At 37.6% G+C, this 14,752-nt stretch overlaps 2 protein-coding genes across 2 annotated transcripts; one reads left to right on the top strand and one right to left on the bottom strand.

The window, feature by feature from the left end:
- Positions 1-437: 437 nt before the first annotated feature.
- LOC148906611 (BTB/POZ domain-containing protein 2-like) lies at positions 438-4,526 on the bottom strand. The gene is made up of 2 exons (XM_089037897.1): positions 3,699-4,526; positions 438-2,954 (listed from the first exon to the last, which is right to left on the bottom strand). The coding sequence occupies exons 1-2, from the start codon at positions 4,352-4,354 to the stop codon at positions 2,297-2,299; spliced, it is 1,314 nt and encodes a 437-aa protein (XP_088894023.1). The 5' UTR covers positions 4,355-4,526; the 3' UTR covers positions 438-2,296.
- An 86-nt stretch (positions 4,527-4,612) lies between these two features.
- On the top strand, positions 4,613-11,956 carry LOC148906612 (snRNA-activating protein complex subunit 3-like). Its single transcript, XM_089037898.1, has 11 exons — positions 4,613-4,848; positions 5,122-5,137; positions 5,610-5,692; positions 6,368-6,431; positions 6,893-6,982; positions 7,413-7,451; positions 7,996-8,097; positions 8,204-8,286; positions 9,499-9,675; positions 10,606-10,713; positions 11,314-11,956. Exons 1-11 carry the CDS (start codon positions 4,640-4,642, stop codon positions 11,453-11,455), a joined length of 1,113 nt encoding a protein of 370 aa, XP_088894024.1. The 5' UTR covers positions 4,613-4,639; the 3' UTR covers positions 11,456-11,956.
- Positions 11,957-14,752: the final 2,796 nt, after the last annotated feature.

Raw genomic sequence — 14,752 nt, forward strand, 5'->3', positions numbered from 1 at the left:
TGGGAATTCAAAATTTCAGAGTGGAAATACGATAATACCCCTGGAACTAATAGGGGAATCCGCTGACCATATAACATTGCCAAAGGCTCAAGAGCTCATTAATTGAAAAGTGGGAAAAGAGAAAGGTAAGAAAAAAGAAAAAAAAAAAAAAAAAAAAAAATTAGAAATATCGTTTTTTTTTTAATGATGAGCTCAAGCAGGTTCATAGCATCTCAAACTAGTGGGGTGATTTGCTGCTGACCTGCTTTTATTTTGAAAATTGAATTTAGTGAATGAATGAGAAGTGGAGAAAACAAGGGGGAGAATATAGCGTGAGAACACAAACGTTCCTTTCACTGCACAAATCAGTTCCTTCACGAGCTAGGGAATGCAGTTGGGGAGCTAAAGGATGTCTGTTTCTCAGGCTGGTGGAAGAAAAAACAAATATATACCAAAAGTTAAAATAAAGCAAAGCTTATTTATTTCTTTTACTTGAGATCGATTGAAATCTTTTTCCACAATTATTATTTTTCATTGTTTTGAGCCCGAGAAGCTTAGTGCAAGAGTTTTATGAGATTGATCTGGTTTAAAATGGATTACCCTGGGAGAGTTTAGGCTTTTAGTTCTGTCTTCATGGTTCAGTTTCTGACTATATAGTATAGTGCTATAGCTACTAAGGTTAATCCTGGGTGGAGGACGGATGTGCTGCTGAGCCCTCTGAACCCTGACCCTGTTCCAGAGTAAAATCACTAAAATTCATACCCTGTTCCAGAGTAGAATCGCTGAAAACCTCACCCCATTTGGCGGTACCATTCCATATAGCGAATATAGAGGAGTACCCCCCTCCCCAGAAGCTGTTAAAGATTGGGTGTAATGTTCTCCCATTTCAGATCAGCCTTAGAAGTCTCATCCTCTTGAGAATAAGATTATTTGTTTGAGTTTGATGTACAGCTGTATGTTCATGCATTGTCTCATGCACAACTTTTAAACAAAAAAATGATACTCAAGGGAATGACGTGGTTTGAAATAAGAAAACATTACACCCAATCTAGAGGCCTAGCTCTGTCTTAACAACAAAGCAGCCAGACAAAGCATCTTATATATCATCTTTTTATATAGCTATTTCAATAAACGCTGTCATCGTCAAAGGCAATACGTCATAAAGAACATTGAAACAGTCTCAACACTAAGATCCATGTTTTTGACGAGAATAAGGAGCAGAAACACAAGTCATTCCAGCTATTCTTCAATCTTGGAATGACCTATCTCCAATGGCTTCTTGCATATTGCCTATCACCATGGGTGATGACAATGCTCATTGAAATAGGTGTATAATTGACAGCTGTCAAATATGACAGCTATCGAAGATGCCAAATACAGCTAACCAAAGACTGAGGAACATATTACAAATTCAATTGTTTACCCCTTCCCCCCAAATCACCTCCCTCTATGCTACTATAATGGCTAATTATTTTGTAATTTATAAGTATTTAATTTTTATATCTTTAAACCTGTGTAGTGGCCCCTCCCCAACCCCCCAAGGCTACACATTTGGGTTCAATAGCGACCTTAAGCTTTTCAAAATCTACGACGGCGACATCAACTGGAAGTGTAAATAATTTCTCTTTGGGGTTCTGTTCATTGGAGATTTCACTTTTCACAAGATTGTCAGTAAAGTCAACTCATCCACAGGGAAGACAGACTTTGAAGACCCCAGACTCAGTTGACATTGCCGTCATAGATTTTGAAAAGCTTAAGCTTAAATATCCGCATGAAAGCTGGAGTGAATAAAAAGTGAAGTGTGAATGGTAAAATGGAAACTGTGAGCAGTGTTATTGTATTGACCCTAAAATGTGTAATTATAAACAAATTATTATGCGTTATGAGCCGGAAATCTTAAACTTTTATCACTTGTTGTCCATATCATATCACCAACTCGCTCATAGACTCACTTGTTTGTGATATGGGTTTCGTGATATGAAATAGAAACTCATGAATGAAAACAATAACAAGTTCTTAACGTGTGACAATCTCTTATTATGCCAGGATGGTACGTGTACATACAGTACGTATATACAAGTTACTGTAAATATGAAATTTACATGCCATACTCATTTTTATAACAATTATACCACCCAGACAACTAGCTATAACTTGAGATGTCTGGGTAATTGACTTCTGTCAATCAAATTTCCATTGGTTTTTGTTAGTACTGTTTGATTGGCAGAGGCCAAAAGCCTAAATGACTAAGGCTGTGTTGGTTATGTAATTATGAAATTAGGTGTTGTATATTTTTTAATATATCCCCAGTGATATATCAAGTGTAAAATATAATCTCAGGTATTTGTCCATCTTCAACTGATGTTCCATTGTTATTCCCTGTCGCATAATAAAAATTAAACACAATTTTCTCTCGCCCATCAAGGTCATGCACCACACGCTTCTGCCCACAAGTTCCATAGTGTGAGTCTGATCCCCTCACGGTAGCAGCGGCTGTGTAACTGACATTAGGGAGGACTTCAACTGGCTCTTTGAACATCACACGGAATGTATTCTCTGAGCCATCACTGTTGAATGCTGTGTCATTATGTCCACAAATTTTTGCAGTTTCACTTTCTATGAGTTGCATTGTAACTTGAAAGTCACTGGGACCATTTATCGATCCATACATACCTAGCCCAACGACAAATATTCTGTGGCTACATGTGAACCGTATCCTATCACTAGTCCCACTGTATCCCCAGCGGCACTCAACTTTCGTGAATCGAGATATGACCTTCTCTCTGCCAGTCAAGCAGCAGCGAGGTTTGTCCATGAAGTCGACTGAGGGTTTTGGGTTAAGAGTGAAGTGAAGAAAAAGTGAAACCACTTCTTTGTCTGTAAGGATATTGGAATGGACGGCAGGAGATGATGCAAATTCCTCTACTGTCATCATGGGGAAACGGATTTGATAGAGTGCTTTTGACAAGACTGACCTGTAAAAGAGGAATATCCTATTGTTATATCATAATCACCAACATAAGAACCTCCATTACCACCATTATGTTCATCGTGACTCTCACTACCACTATCAACACTATAATCATTATCACCTCCTTCATCATCGCTACCATCACCACTATCATCACTATCAACATCTTCATTAGCCATTACCAACATCATCATCAACATCACCAGCACCATAACATCCCTGTCATCTTCCCTGTTAGGGGGTAAATTTCAGCAAGTAACATGCCCTTGAAACTGCAACATGAGAGCCACACACTAGCAACGAACCACATACTGCTCTAATAAATTACTGACAGCAAGGCCCTGTTAAGGGTAAATGCTGACAAGCAACACAAAAACATTCAGAAATTGTGATATGGACAGTTGTGAAATTCAGGAGAACATAGCATCGTCAACATCGCCATCACTATGACTATAGCATCACAATCAACAATCACTCTGCAATACTTTTAAAATCTATGCCCCTCCAATTCAAAAAACTGCTTTAGATTATTCTCGAAGTTTTATCCGTAAATTTAACTGATGACCTCCTTACAGCGAGGTCAAAATATTTTTAGTCACACAAGATCACGTGATACAACATTACAAAGAAAAATATTGTAACAAATTACGGAATATTTGAAAGTAAAAGATTTTATCAACACATTTTCAGGGTTTTGAAGTCTTGAGATGGTCTATGAATTATTTTAGTAAGATTTTTCTTACAGTACCTTTTGTTTTCAGCTGTGGTTTGAAGTCGTCTTCTTTGACACTCGTGCTCAGACCAGCGTACTACAGCTGTAAATAGCTGACTTTCTCGAATATTTAACGTATCTCGCTGTAAAACCACGTTAAGGGTATCATAGTCAATGTCAGTAAAGCCTTCTGCATTAACAGCTTCCACAGTATTTTTATCAATACAATCTAGGCATAGCGCTGCGAGTTGGGGTTCATCGAACAAGCGAGCCTGACTAAGCAACATGAAAGCATTATCAGGACTGAGATTTGTCTTTAAAAAATCCACACAAGCCTTCTCTAGTGTAGGAACTGCGTATTTTTTAGCAGTATAAAGAGTCGTCATGACAGTTTCAGGTCCAATTTGAACGTCATCTGTGTACAAAAAGCGAAGAAGAGCCAAGAAAGACGACGGTTCAACGTCGGGGAGTTCGACTTCGTCTGACTGTGTCGCGATTCCTCCATTAAACATGGCATCGAAAACAGCACTGCCTACTGAAAGGATGAACTTATGTGCTGGAATACGTCGTCTTTGAGGTCCTTTACCCACAAGGAAGTAAACATCACTGAGAATTTCGTTGTTAAATAGAAAAGCTATCCTGTCTTTAACACAGGTTTTCTCGGCCTGCCAGTTGTAGGTGGGCGAGCCCATTTTCACCTCAAAACTAAACGTCAAAACCTTCTTCTTTTGTTAAGGTTCTAGTAAAATAAACTGGCCAGATTTTAAACTCGAAGAAATACAGCAAAATGCCTCCCGAAACATATAAAATAATACTTCCTTGGTGATGTGCAGGTTTTTATTTATCAAGACGCACGAAAATATCGATCCCAGGGGTCTTAGCTTATACTATATAACGAAGCATCCTATTGGTCAACACCAACCCTCAGATTAAAGCAACCAATCAAATTTCCTGATAGACTCAGTACTATTTTCAAAATGGCGGTAAGAACGGCACGAGCGACAAGAGGGAAGGAAAATAGTGATTTTTCTTCATTAATAAGTGTCAAAAGTTTTAAAGAATATCTCTCGAATGAGCTGTCAGAGGAAGATATTGAAATGAAGAAACATGAGCCAACACATAGTGAGCTTGCAGAAGCGATGGGGGTTTCTCCTGAAACTGTTGCAGAGTTGGATGAAGTTTGCAGGTAAGCTTAAAAATTCTTAGTTTCATTCAAAATACATTTTTTCTTTGAGCATGATGTTATAGTCTTTAACTCATATACATAATGTTAAATTCAATACTTGATTTAAGCTTAATTGTTAGTTGTTTAAAATCATTAAACTTATATAACTTTAACTTTATTACTTTTTTCTGGTTCTATTTCTTATTTTTGATATTTAATATTTGTTTGTTTGTTTGTCTTTCTTTTGTCCACGATTTACCTTGGAATTCATTTTCTTGGAATCTGTTACCACAGTCCAGCTAACTTGAAGGTATTTTCTTTATAACTAATATATTAATTAATTTGTTTTTAGTCAATAGACACCTTGCAATACTTCGGAGTGCAGCTCAATTTAAAGGACATAACAATAGGTTTCCAATTCTCGTGAGATTTTGTTTTGTCCTCCAAACTGAGCTTCTTTGGGGTCATATGCAAGGGGTATATTACCCATACTCTCGTTTAGTCTCTCTCATGGCCATCATTAATAGTTCCTCACAGGCTCTTCCAACTAACAGGTGCTCACTCCAGTACAACTCCTTTATCTATTTTGTATGGTTGTACCTATCAAAATTGCATAGCTTTATTAGAAAGAACTTCCTTCTGGCAGGGTCCAGCAGAACTGTCTTTCTCACGGCCATCACTGATAGGCACTTCCAGGCTCTCCCAACTAACAGCTGCTCAATCCATTACACCATTCTTTATCTATTTTGCATAGTTCTAATGAAAAAACTTGTTTGTGACAGGGTCCAGCTGAACCAAGTGATTTAGACTCTGTTGATATTTACAATAATGATATCCCACCTGATACGGACCTCTCTTCTTTAAGGTAAAACATGGAAATAGAAATATAATAATAATAATAATAATAATAATAATAATAATAATGGGAGTTTCTCATATAGGGCATTTCAAATAATTTCAATGCGCTTTACATTATGAATGTATAACATGTGGTATATGTCTGGTGATGAATGATCTTCACACCAACTGCTTTGAATCAGCTGGTGCTTAACCAACTTTCGAACCTTTTACCAATAATTATAAATTTTTACTTCTATCAATCTATCCATATCTTTAGCCTTCATCTGTTCCTCTACCCATTCATCCATCCATCCACCCATTCATCCATCCAGCAATTATCCATCCATCCATTCATTTCTTTACTGTCCATTCCCATTTATCCACTCATCCATCCAGCCATCCATTCACTTGTACACCCAACCACCAACCCATTCATCCATCCCTCTAGTAAGTACCCTTCCATCCACCTACCCATTCATCCATCCACCCATCCATCCATCGATCCAGTCACTTACCCGCCCATCCATCCTCCCACCAATTTATCCATCCATTCATCCATCCAACCATCTATTCATTGACCAATCATCTATCCATCCTTTTTACCCATCCATCCTCTAACTCTCCCACCTGCTATCCATTCATCCCATCCCATCCATACATATTCTCTTTTAGCTTGTTTATCATTATATTTCTGCACTAGGCTGTTAAAGGAAAGAAAAGGCAAAATCACTCATTTTAGAAAAGAAGTAAATTATTTTGTAAAGGTAAGTTTGATACATGCACAGGAAAAAAAACCGGATTCCCAAATTGGGAATTTGTTGGGAATTTCCTTGAATTCCCAGTGAATTCCCATCCAATTCCCAGAGAGAACAAAATTGGGAACGTGGCACTGATTCCCAATGTTAGTTTGTTGGGAATTTTGTTTTCCTATTGGGTATTAGAAGGAAATTCCCAACAATAAATCCCAACGTTGGTGCATGTTCGAATTGGGAATTCAAGGAAATTCCCAACAATTCCCAATTTGAGAATCCGGGTTTTTTCCCTGTGATGTCTTTATGTATTTGAGTTTTTTGATTCTGGCATACCAAAGTTGATAGAAAAAACAGGCTAGAAGACAGAAGAGTAAATAGGGTGATGTTGGGTGCTAAGGTGGGTTACAGAAGTTGAAAATAAGGATAAATAACAAATTTTTAGTTGCATGATAGTGATAGTCACTTTTCATTAGGAATCCGTAACTCGCAAAGGAGCAGAAGAGCATAAAGCTATAGAAGAAACAGAAGTTCTTCTTTCCATTGCAATTTATCATCCTAAAATGGTAAAAATTATTATTGTTTTTGTTGCTTTCTTCATTTTTTCTTCATTACTAATTTTGTTTCTTCCTTCCTTCCTCCCTCCCTCCCTCCCTCCCTCCTTCCCTCCTTCCCTTCCCCCCTCCCTCCCTTCCTTCCTTCCTTCCTTCCTTCCTTCCTTCCTTCCTTCCTTCCTTCCTTCCTTCCTTCCTTCCTTCCTTCCTTTCTTTCTTCCTTCCTTCCTTCCTTTATTCTTTTCTTCATTTCCTTCTTTCGTTCCTTCGCTCTTTCCATTAATTCCTTTCTTTTTCCCTCCCCCCTCCACTGGTAACATCAGGCCATCAACCTTACCCTTCAACTTTCTTAATTATTTCTCTATTTCATTTCTTTGCTTTCCTATTATTCATAAATAAATATTATATTTATATATGCTTATTTTTATTTTTACATTATTAGTTAAACAAAGTTCAAGAATTTCTCGTTCTATCACATCAGGTGGGTTAAAATTACTCGTAGACTGCTTATACCTAACATAAATTGCTATGCACATTTTATTTGTATGTCACGATTAACCCTATTATTTAATTTTTACTTTTGAATGAACCCTTCTAAAAATTATTGTGGATGCAAGACTAACATGAAAACAAAATAAATCTCACCTTTTCTTGATGGAATTTTTGCCATTTCTTTTGAATTTCAATGCTAGCCTCACATCTTCTCAAATCTTTCAACAATCGATAGTCCCCTTCACAGTTCCCTGCACCATCTTGAAAGATAATCATTCCTGTGTATCGAAGCAAGGACAACGGTGACCTTGCAATGATAGAGACATGAATAATTGTCTAAGGTGTTAGGAAAGGTCTCTGTCAATAAGTGACCAGGCGAAAAATATTATTCTACTGCTTTGCTCACAACCATGAATAGTAAGTAGCTCAGTATATAGCTCAGTTTGTCAAAGAGAAGGTCACGTTCTGCCTGGAGCCTGAATTTTTTCAGAGAAAAATAGCTTGATGACCAAACTAATTTAATTTGTAAATAGAAACTTACCTCACTGCGAGACAAAATTTACTGTGCATCAGACCATGTTGTTCCAGGTGACCATAGTGACAACCCAAACCTTTTACAAGTGGCAAAATGCAAGGTATGTTACTTTGGAATAATGAATGTTTATAGCATCGATCAGGAGAAAATTGTGTTAAATGATTTGGTGTTTCTGGGAATTTATTTTGTTCTTTTTCCAATTACAGGATATTTGTAAATCTGGATTCTTTTATATTGAAAATGTGTTTTATAATGACATGAGGGATGGTCTTTCTAGAGATTACAGCAGGTAGGTCTACAGGTCAACAGAGAAGGGGGGTGGGGATGCGTTATAGAAAGAACTCTGTGAGAACATTTACTCCTCTTCTCTAAAAGTGAACACTTGAGTTTGTCAACCAATCAGATTATGAATCGAAAACAATAGAATTCGAGTTACATGTATTGAAAGTCTATAAAAGCTATTTAAGGAGATGAAACAGATGAAGGAGAAAGAAGAAATAAAAGTATATTTACACAAATAAAAAAAATAAAAAAACAAACTTGAATGTCAACGGTTAGAATAGAATGACAGTAACCATAAAGTTTTTGTTATTTGTTGAAGTGTTTTAGGAAATGCTTTGGGGAGGGGTGGTTTGTTCGCACCCCCTGCACCCCCAAGGCATTTCACATACTAGTTTTCTCCAGTGACTAAGTATGAAAGTGTTACAGTATTAATCAGTACAGAACAAAAATGTATATATTTTACTGCAGTAGCTAAAACAAATTTTCCATTTCTTAAAATATTACTTCATACACAGAATCAAAATATGGAGACCATATACTCTCTGTTACATGGGAAAACACTTCTGTGTTTCCACATGAACACAAAACTTGTCAGTCCAGAACAATAGTTATTCAAATTGGTCACCAAATTTACTTTTAACTGAAGCCACTATAATTTGATTAACTGACTTAACTGATGATTGATGACTGATAGAAAGACAAATCTAGTCTTTGGGAACCCAGCTGTTACAGATAATGGCACAAGACACCTGTGTAATAAGCCTGAAACATGATGACGTTTTACCCCTGTCTCTAGACCATAATCCTTTTCACACTGCTTTTGTTCTTTAATTATGACCATTGTTCCTGTATCCTCTAAGGAATCAAAAATTTTAATATGAAAGAATTTTAAAAACTATTATGGTATAGAGTCGGGAGTAAAACGTCATCTCGCTTCAGGCTTATTATTCAGGCTTAAAAACTGGGTTGAGTAGGCTTTGCAGTGAATTTTGGGGTTGTTTTAGGAAATAAAACGAAAACGTTTTATGAAATAGGCACCGGTCCAAAATGCGCTGCAATGACACCTGGATCCAGTTCTTCCCTCAACCTCTAAGCAGCTAATACCATTTTCCAATTTTGAGAAACAGCATTTTAAGTTGTCTTTTTATAGGAAGCTCAATCAAGGGCTGTGCACAAAACGTCTCTCTGAGTTTTTAATATCACACTTGATTTTTACCAGGATAATCACTGACTGGGCCAAGGACAGTGATGAGGACTGGAGTACCAAGCTAAAGGAAGCACAAACAAAGTCAATGGATGAGTCAGTGTTTGGAGAGCTCACAATCAGATTAGGCTATCCTTATCTTTACTGTCACCAAGGCAACTGTGAACACCTCATAATTTTTACTGATCTGAGGTATGTGTCAGAGAAGTTGACAAACTAATGATGATGGTGATAGTGATGTTGATGATGATGATGGTAATGATGGTGATGGTGATGGTAATGGTAATGATGGTGATGGTAATGATGGTGATGGTGGTGGTGATGGTGATGATAATTGTGATGATGATGGTTATGATGGTTATGGTAATGATGGTGATGATGATGGTGATGATGATGGGGATGGTAATGATGATGATGGGGATGATTATTGTGATGAGGATGGTGATGATGATGATGGTGATGATAATGGTGGTGGTGGTAGGTCATGGTGGTGGTGGTGGTGGTGCTAGTGATGGTTGTGATGATAAGAATGAGGATGATGTGGATGATAATGGTGGAGTTATTTACTGGTTCACTTCTGTACTTCATATATATTTTCCTGGTGTTCCCATCCCACCGCAAAAATCACCCCTTTCTTCAGGGCATACTGGAATTCAAGTTTCTGACTCAGTCAATAGCTAACTACTTACTGTTGCAGCAGTTTTCCCAGTGGAGTAAAAACCTTGCCCCACAAACAACGACACAGTGTTAAAGTAATTGAAGGATTATAAGGCAATCTTATTTTATTTTAACACGACAGTAAGCAATCACACTAATTAATAAATCAAATTTCCACAATCAAAGTTTTTCAATTCTGAGAGCTTGTTGGACATAAGAAGAGATAACTAGCTAAAAACTAGTGTGAGCTGCATCGGTGTTTCTAATGAAACAGTAATAATAAAAGGGTAAATTCTACACCGTGAAAAGATGAAAAAAACTTACTGACGTTTCGGACGCTAGTCCTTCGTCGGAGTAAAAGACAGCAGCAGTAACTAAGGAGAGTCGGTACCATGAATTGGCTAGTTTTTGGTGAAGAGATGTGCATTTGAAATGGCATAACAGAAGCTGTTTTTGTTTTAACAGATTACTTCATGTAGATGACAGCAAGAATGCAATGGACTACCCTTTACAAGTGTTCAAACATCGGTGCAGGCGGCGGCGATGTCGTGTGTGTAACATCTATACTGCAGAGTAAGTAAATAATTTATCTTCGTAGTTAATGTTACTCGAAATCAATTTGGGCAGAGAGAAAAATAAGCCATTAGTAGGTTTAGACTAATACTACTTCTTCCGAGACATTTTTATGGTCGTCACGCAACTTTTGTGGGGAGGTAAGCGTTGCGTGACGATGTTAGACTGACGTCTGTTTAAGGCGCAGACACACGGTGCAACATTGCAAGCAACAAATTTGAATCCGGGTGACACACTTTGCAACAAAATCACGCAACATCGCTTGTGTCAGCCTGCAATGCTAAGATATTTGGTCAGCAGTTACTAGTATAAAGTTGGTGCAAGCTGATTGTCTGGAAATTTCAAAATGTTGCAGGTAATGTTGCAGCCTTGTTCACACGATGAAATTTGTTGCGCGCAATGTTGCAAGAGTAGAGTACGATTCAACTTCAGATCTGTTGCATTTGCGTTGGGGAGACACTCTGCAACAGTCCTGTTGCGTGACATGTTGCGTGCAATGTTGCACCGTGTGTCCGGAACTTTAGGGGCTTGCGGTAATACAAATCCTAACAGACTAGAAGACTTTTCCCCTCATTAAAATGTCTTTTTACTTCGTTTTAGATGGGTTACGAAAAACGATATATTGGCTAGTGAAGACCCTTCGTTCTTCTGCGATAAATGCTTTAAATCGTTACATTACGCCAAAGGAGAAAAACTCTGTGACTTTGAGGCTTATCCGTTTATGGGATACTCGGACTGGTGACAAGAAACAAGTAAGGGTATTTGTAAATAGTATTCAAACTGAGCTAAATACTATCAATATATTGTACATTGCGGCAGAGACAGTAAAATACCAACAGCAAATAACAACGATAACTGCAACAGCAGCAACCACTGACGACAGCACTGTGGCACTGTTGCAAAAACAGTTGCAACAGCAGCAACAGACGGCAACATCTACAATGACAACAACAACATCAGCAACTACAACAGCAAATACAGCAGCAGCAGCCAAAACAACAAAAGCAACGGCTACTGCAACTTAACAGCAGTCAGCAGCAACTTCGGCCATGAAAAAATGCAATGAGGAACTACTATAGCCTATGGTTTTGGCCGATTTTGGTCCATTTTCACACCTTTTCAAAAAACATGTATTATTTAAGAAGGATGCAAAACAGGTCATTTTGGGCCATTTTTTACAGCAAAAGTTTACATTCACTAATTTTTGTAACTAAATAATTTTTTAAATATTCGTTTCGGCTGCCGGTCAATATGAAATGAGGGCAAAAAATAGGGGGAAAGGGAAAAATAAGTATCGGTTTATATACAAAGGTGAAAATATCCTTCTTTCGTGGTGAAAAGTTGCCATTTTCGATGGCTTTCCTTTGCGTGTGTACAACTCTTTGCTCGGAACTTTGCAATTGCTTGGTTTTGAAACTGATAATTTTGAGTCTTTGATTCTTGTTATCTGATTCAAATCGACCAATATAAACTTGAAACTAGTGATCAGCCGATAAACATTCGGGCTTGAGACAGGAAATGACGTCTAGCTTTTGAAAATCAGGCTTTGTTACGCTTTGATCCTATCGATACATTAGGGAGGGGAGGATGTAGCAACCAAACGTCTTTCGGCGTTTCGTCATTAAGTTTATTAGGGTTACCGGAAATTGATCTCGTAGTTCGTCGTTTTGTATTTGGCTTGAAACATCCACGACATTTTGAGACCTATATTTGCATCAAAACTAGCAGTACTCAGCCCAAAGACGCGTCTCGTGACTGGCTGTTACATGTAACGCCCATTTTGTTGAAGAGGAAAAATTGTTCAACTTTGTTTTTCCTAAGAGGATTCCATAAAAATGTCTGATTTACAGAGAGCAAGACAGCCACGAACCAAGGTATGTAATGAAATTATTCTCTTAGCCAACTTTTTATTTTAAGCATTGAAATACTTTGGGTAACTAATTTGATAATGTAAATCAAAGATAATATTGAACACTTTCATTTTGGCACGACGTTTTCGGAATATCCTGCTACCTCGGGTACTTGTGCTCGAGCGAGAAGACGGCTTGTAGCTCGGAGTTTCATGGTAGAATGCGCTACGCTTAATTCTTACATTTTCCAATGACTTCCTTCTCATTTTACTTCATTCCTCGATTTCTTCGTGATTGATGAACTTTCCCTACTTCCCCTACTACTTACGCCAAATCCATATTAGTTGGAAGGAATAATATCCAAATATATTAGAAAATTACTTGACCGTGGTTCAGTAAGCACCGGGGGAGGGCGGGTGGGGGGTGGGGGGGGGGGGGGGAGATTTAAAAGTTAATACAGTAAAATCCTCCAAAATTCTTCCAAAATATTCCAAAATGAGATGGTATGTAGCCTCGTAGGGGACTTCGTGTCCTAATTGCTGTATCAACCCTGGCAAATGCTTTGTCAAACAAATTTATTCCTCGGGCAAAGACACGTTATGTTGCCTGGAATGCAGTGACACGCAACGTCGAAGGACCTCGAAGTCATCACGACTACTAATAAAAAACTCTATAAGACCTGCTGTACGGGCTTGTACGGTAGTAGGCAAAGAAATAGGTGGTTTTCAGTTGGACTACAGTTAAATTGGAAACAGTTATGAAAAATTTCAGATTTCACATTAAAAGTGAAATCCTTTTGTACCCACAAGGCCCAGCCCAGATTTATGAACCTTCGTGGTATGTACATGTTGATATAAAAGTCATGTCACATGTACGACCTTCGTATCAAATTTAACCTCTATCACGTCTACTACATGTAACAAGAATGTTTTTTGCTAAAAAGCTTCAGAAAGTTCTTACTTTATCGATATTTCAAATATTCTACTTTACTGTTGTACTTATCACGGGAGAAATCAGGGGAAAAACAACGAAGTGACATTATCACGGGATCAGCTAGTGATTATCAGTGCAAATCACGACGGTTGGCCATATAGAAAACACATACCCTTTGAGTTATGCGAGTGGATCATACGTTAGAGTGAAAGCGCCCAGTAGTTATTTGCTCTGAGGATCCGGCAAAACCCTGAAAATCTAAAAGTATTTTAATGCTTGCGGGGGAATTTTTTTTGGAAGCCCTCTTTTCATACACACAACAAGGATCCATTAAGTGGTGTATTTTTTGTTTACGTTCTATACTAGCACATTTAGTCCTAACTATAAGCTTCTGAATATAGTTCGTTCTCTCAACATTGTAGCTATTATTTTTTCCATTTTAAAAGCTTACGTTTTGGAGAGTATTGTTGACCACCAGAGTTAAAAATAAAGTCCCATTTTCGAATTAGTTTAAGATTCTGCTCGGTGTTTCGAGAGTGACTGCCTCGTTGCGTACCATGTTGTGATAGTCAACTAGGCAACAGAATAAAGTCTACTTGTTTGAGGTAGTTTTAACAAGAAAGCTGTTATTTAGGCGATTAGTTCAGAAATAAGGCTATATTTTCTCATATAATTTTTTTCACAGAGAAAGACAACGTAGCGAAAAAGATGGTCAATACTGTTGCAACACACGAAGGCATCGCAAATCAGCCACAAAGGCCGTTTTTCCAGTGTTGAATCAAACGGCGACGTAGAAGGCATCAAGAAAATACACGAAGCCAAATCCAAGATCTGAAAAAGTCGCTTCGAAGTGATGGGTATTCCCCAAATCAAAAACTCGAAGGGTTTTGGAAATGAACATTTGCTGCTAAAGGACTTCCAAAAGTATTCCATAACAAATTCAGGAATGGAAGGAATGATTCAGAGTTCAGGACTTCCAAATCTAGCAGTTTGAAACATCAGAGACTATCAATTATGGATTATGATATGAACAAGGACGATTTCCAATAACCTTTATTTGGAAAATCCAGAAAAAAGTTTGATAAGACAATCAATTTTATTCCATGCAGGCTATTCAGTCCAGCATTATGCTCACATGATAGAATGCTTTATTTAACCCACTCATTAAAGATGCTTTTATTTATAAATGTATATCAAAAATTTATAATAGCAGATATAAGAGTGACATAGATTGCTTTCAAACAGTTGTTGTTCTA

This window comes from Actinia tenebrosa, unplaced genomic scaffold (assembly GCF_029948245.1).
Source record: "Actinia tenebrosa isolate PJP-AT-01 unplaced genomic scaffold, QUT_ActTen_1.0 PGA_scaffold5__44_contigs__length_20552954, whole genome shotgun sequence".
Lineage (NCBI taxonomy): Eukaryota > Metazoa > Cnidaria > Anthozoa > Actiniaria > Actiniidae > Actinia > Actinia tenebrosa.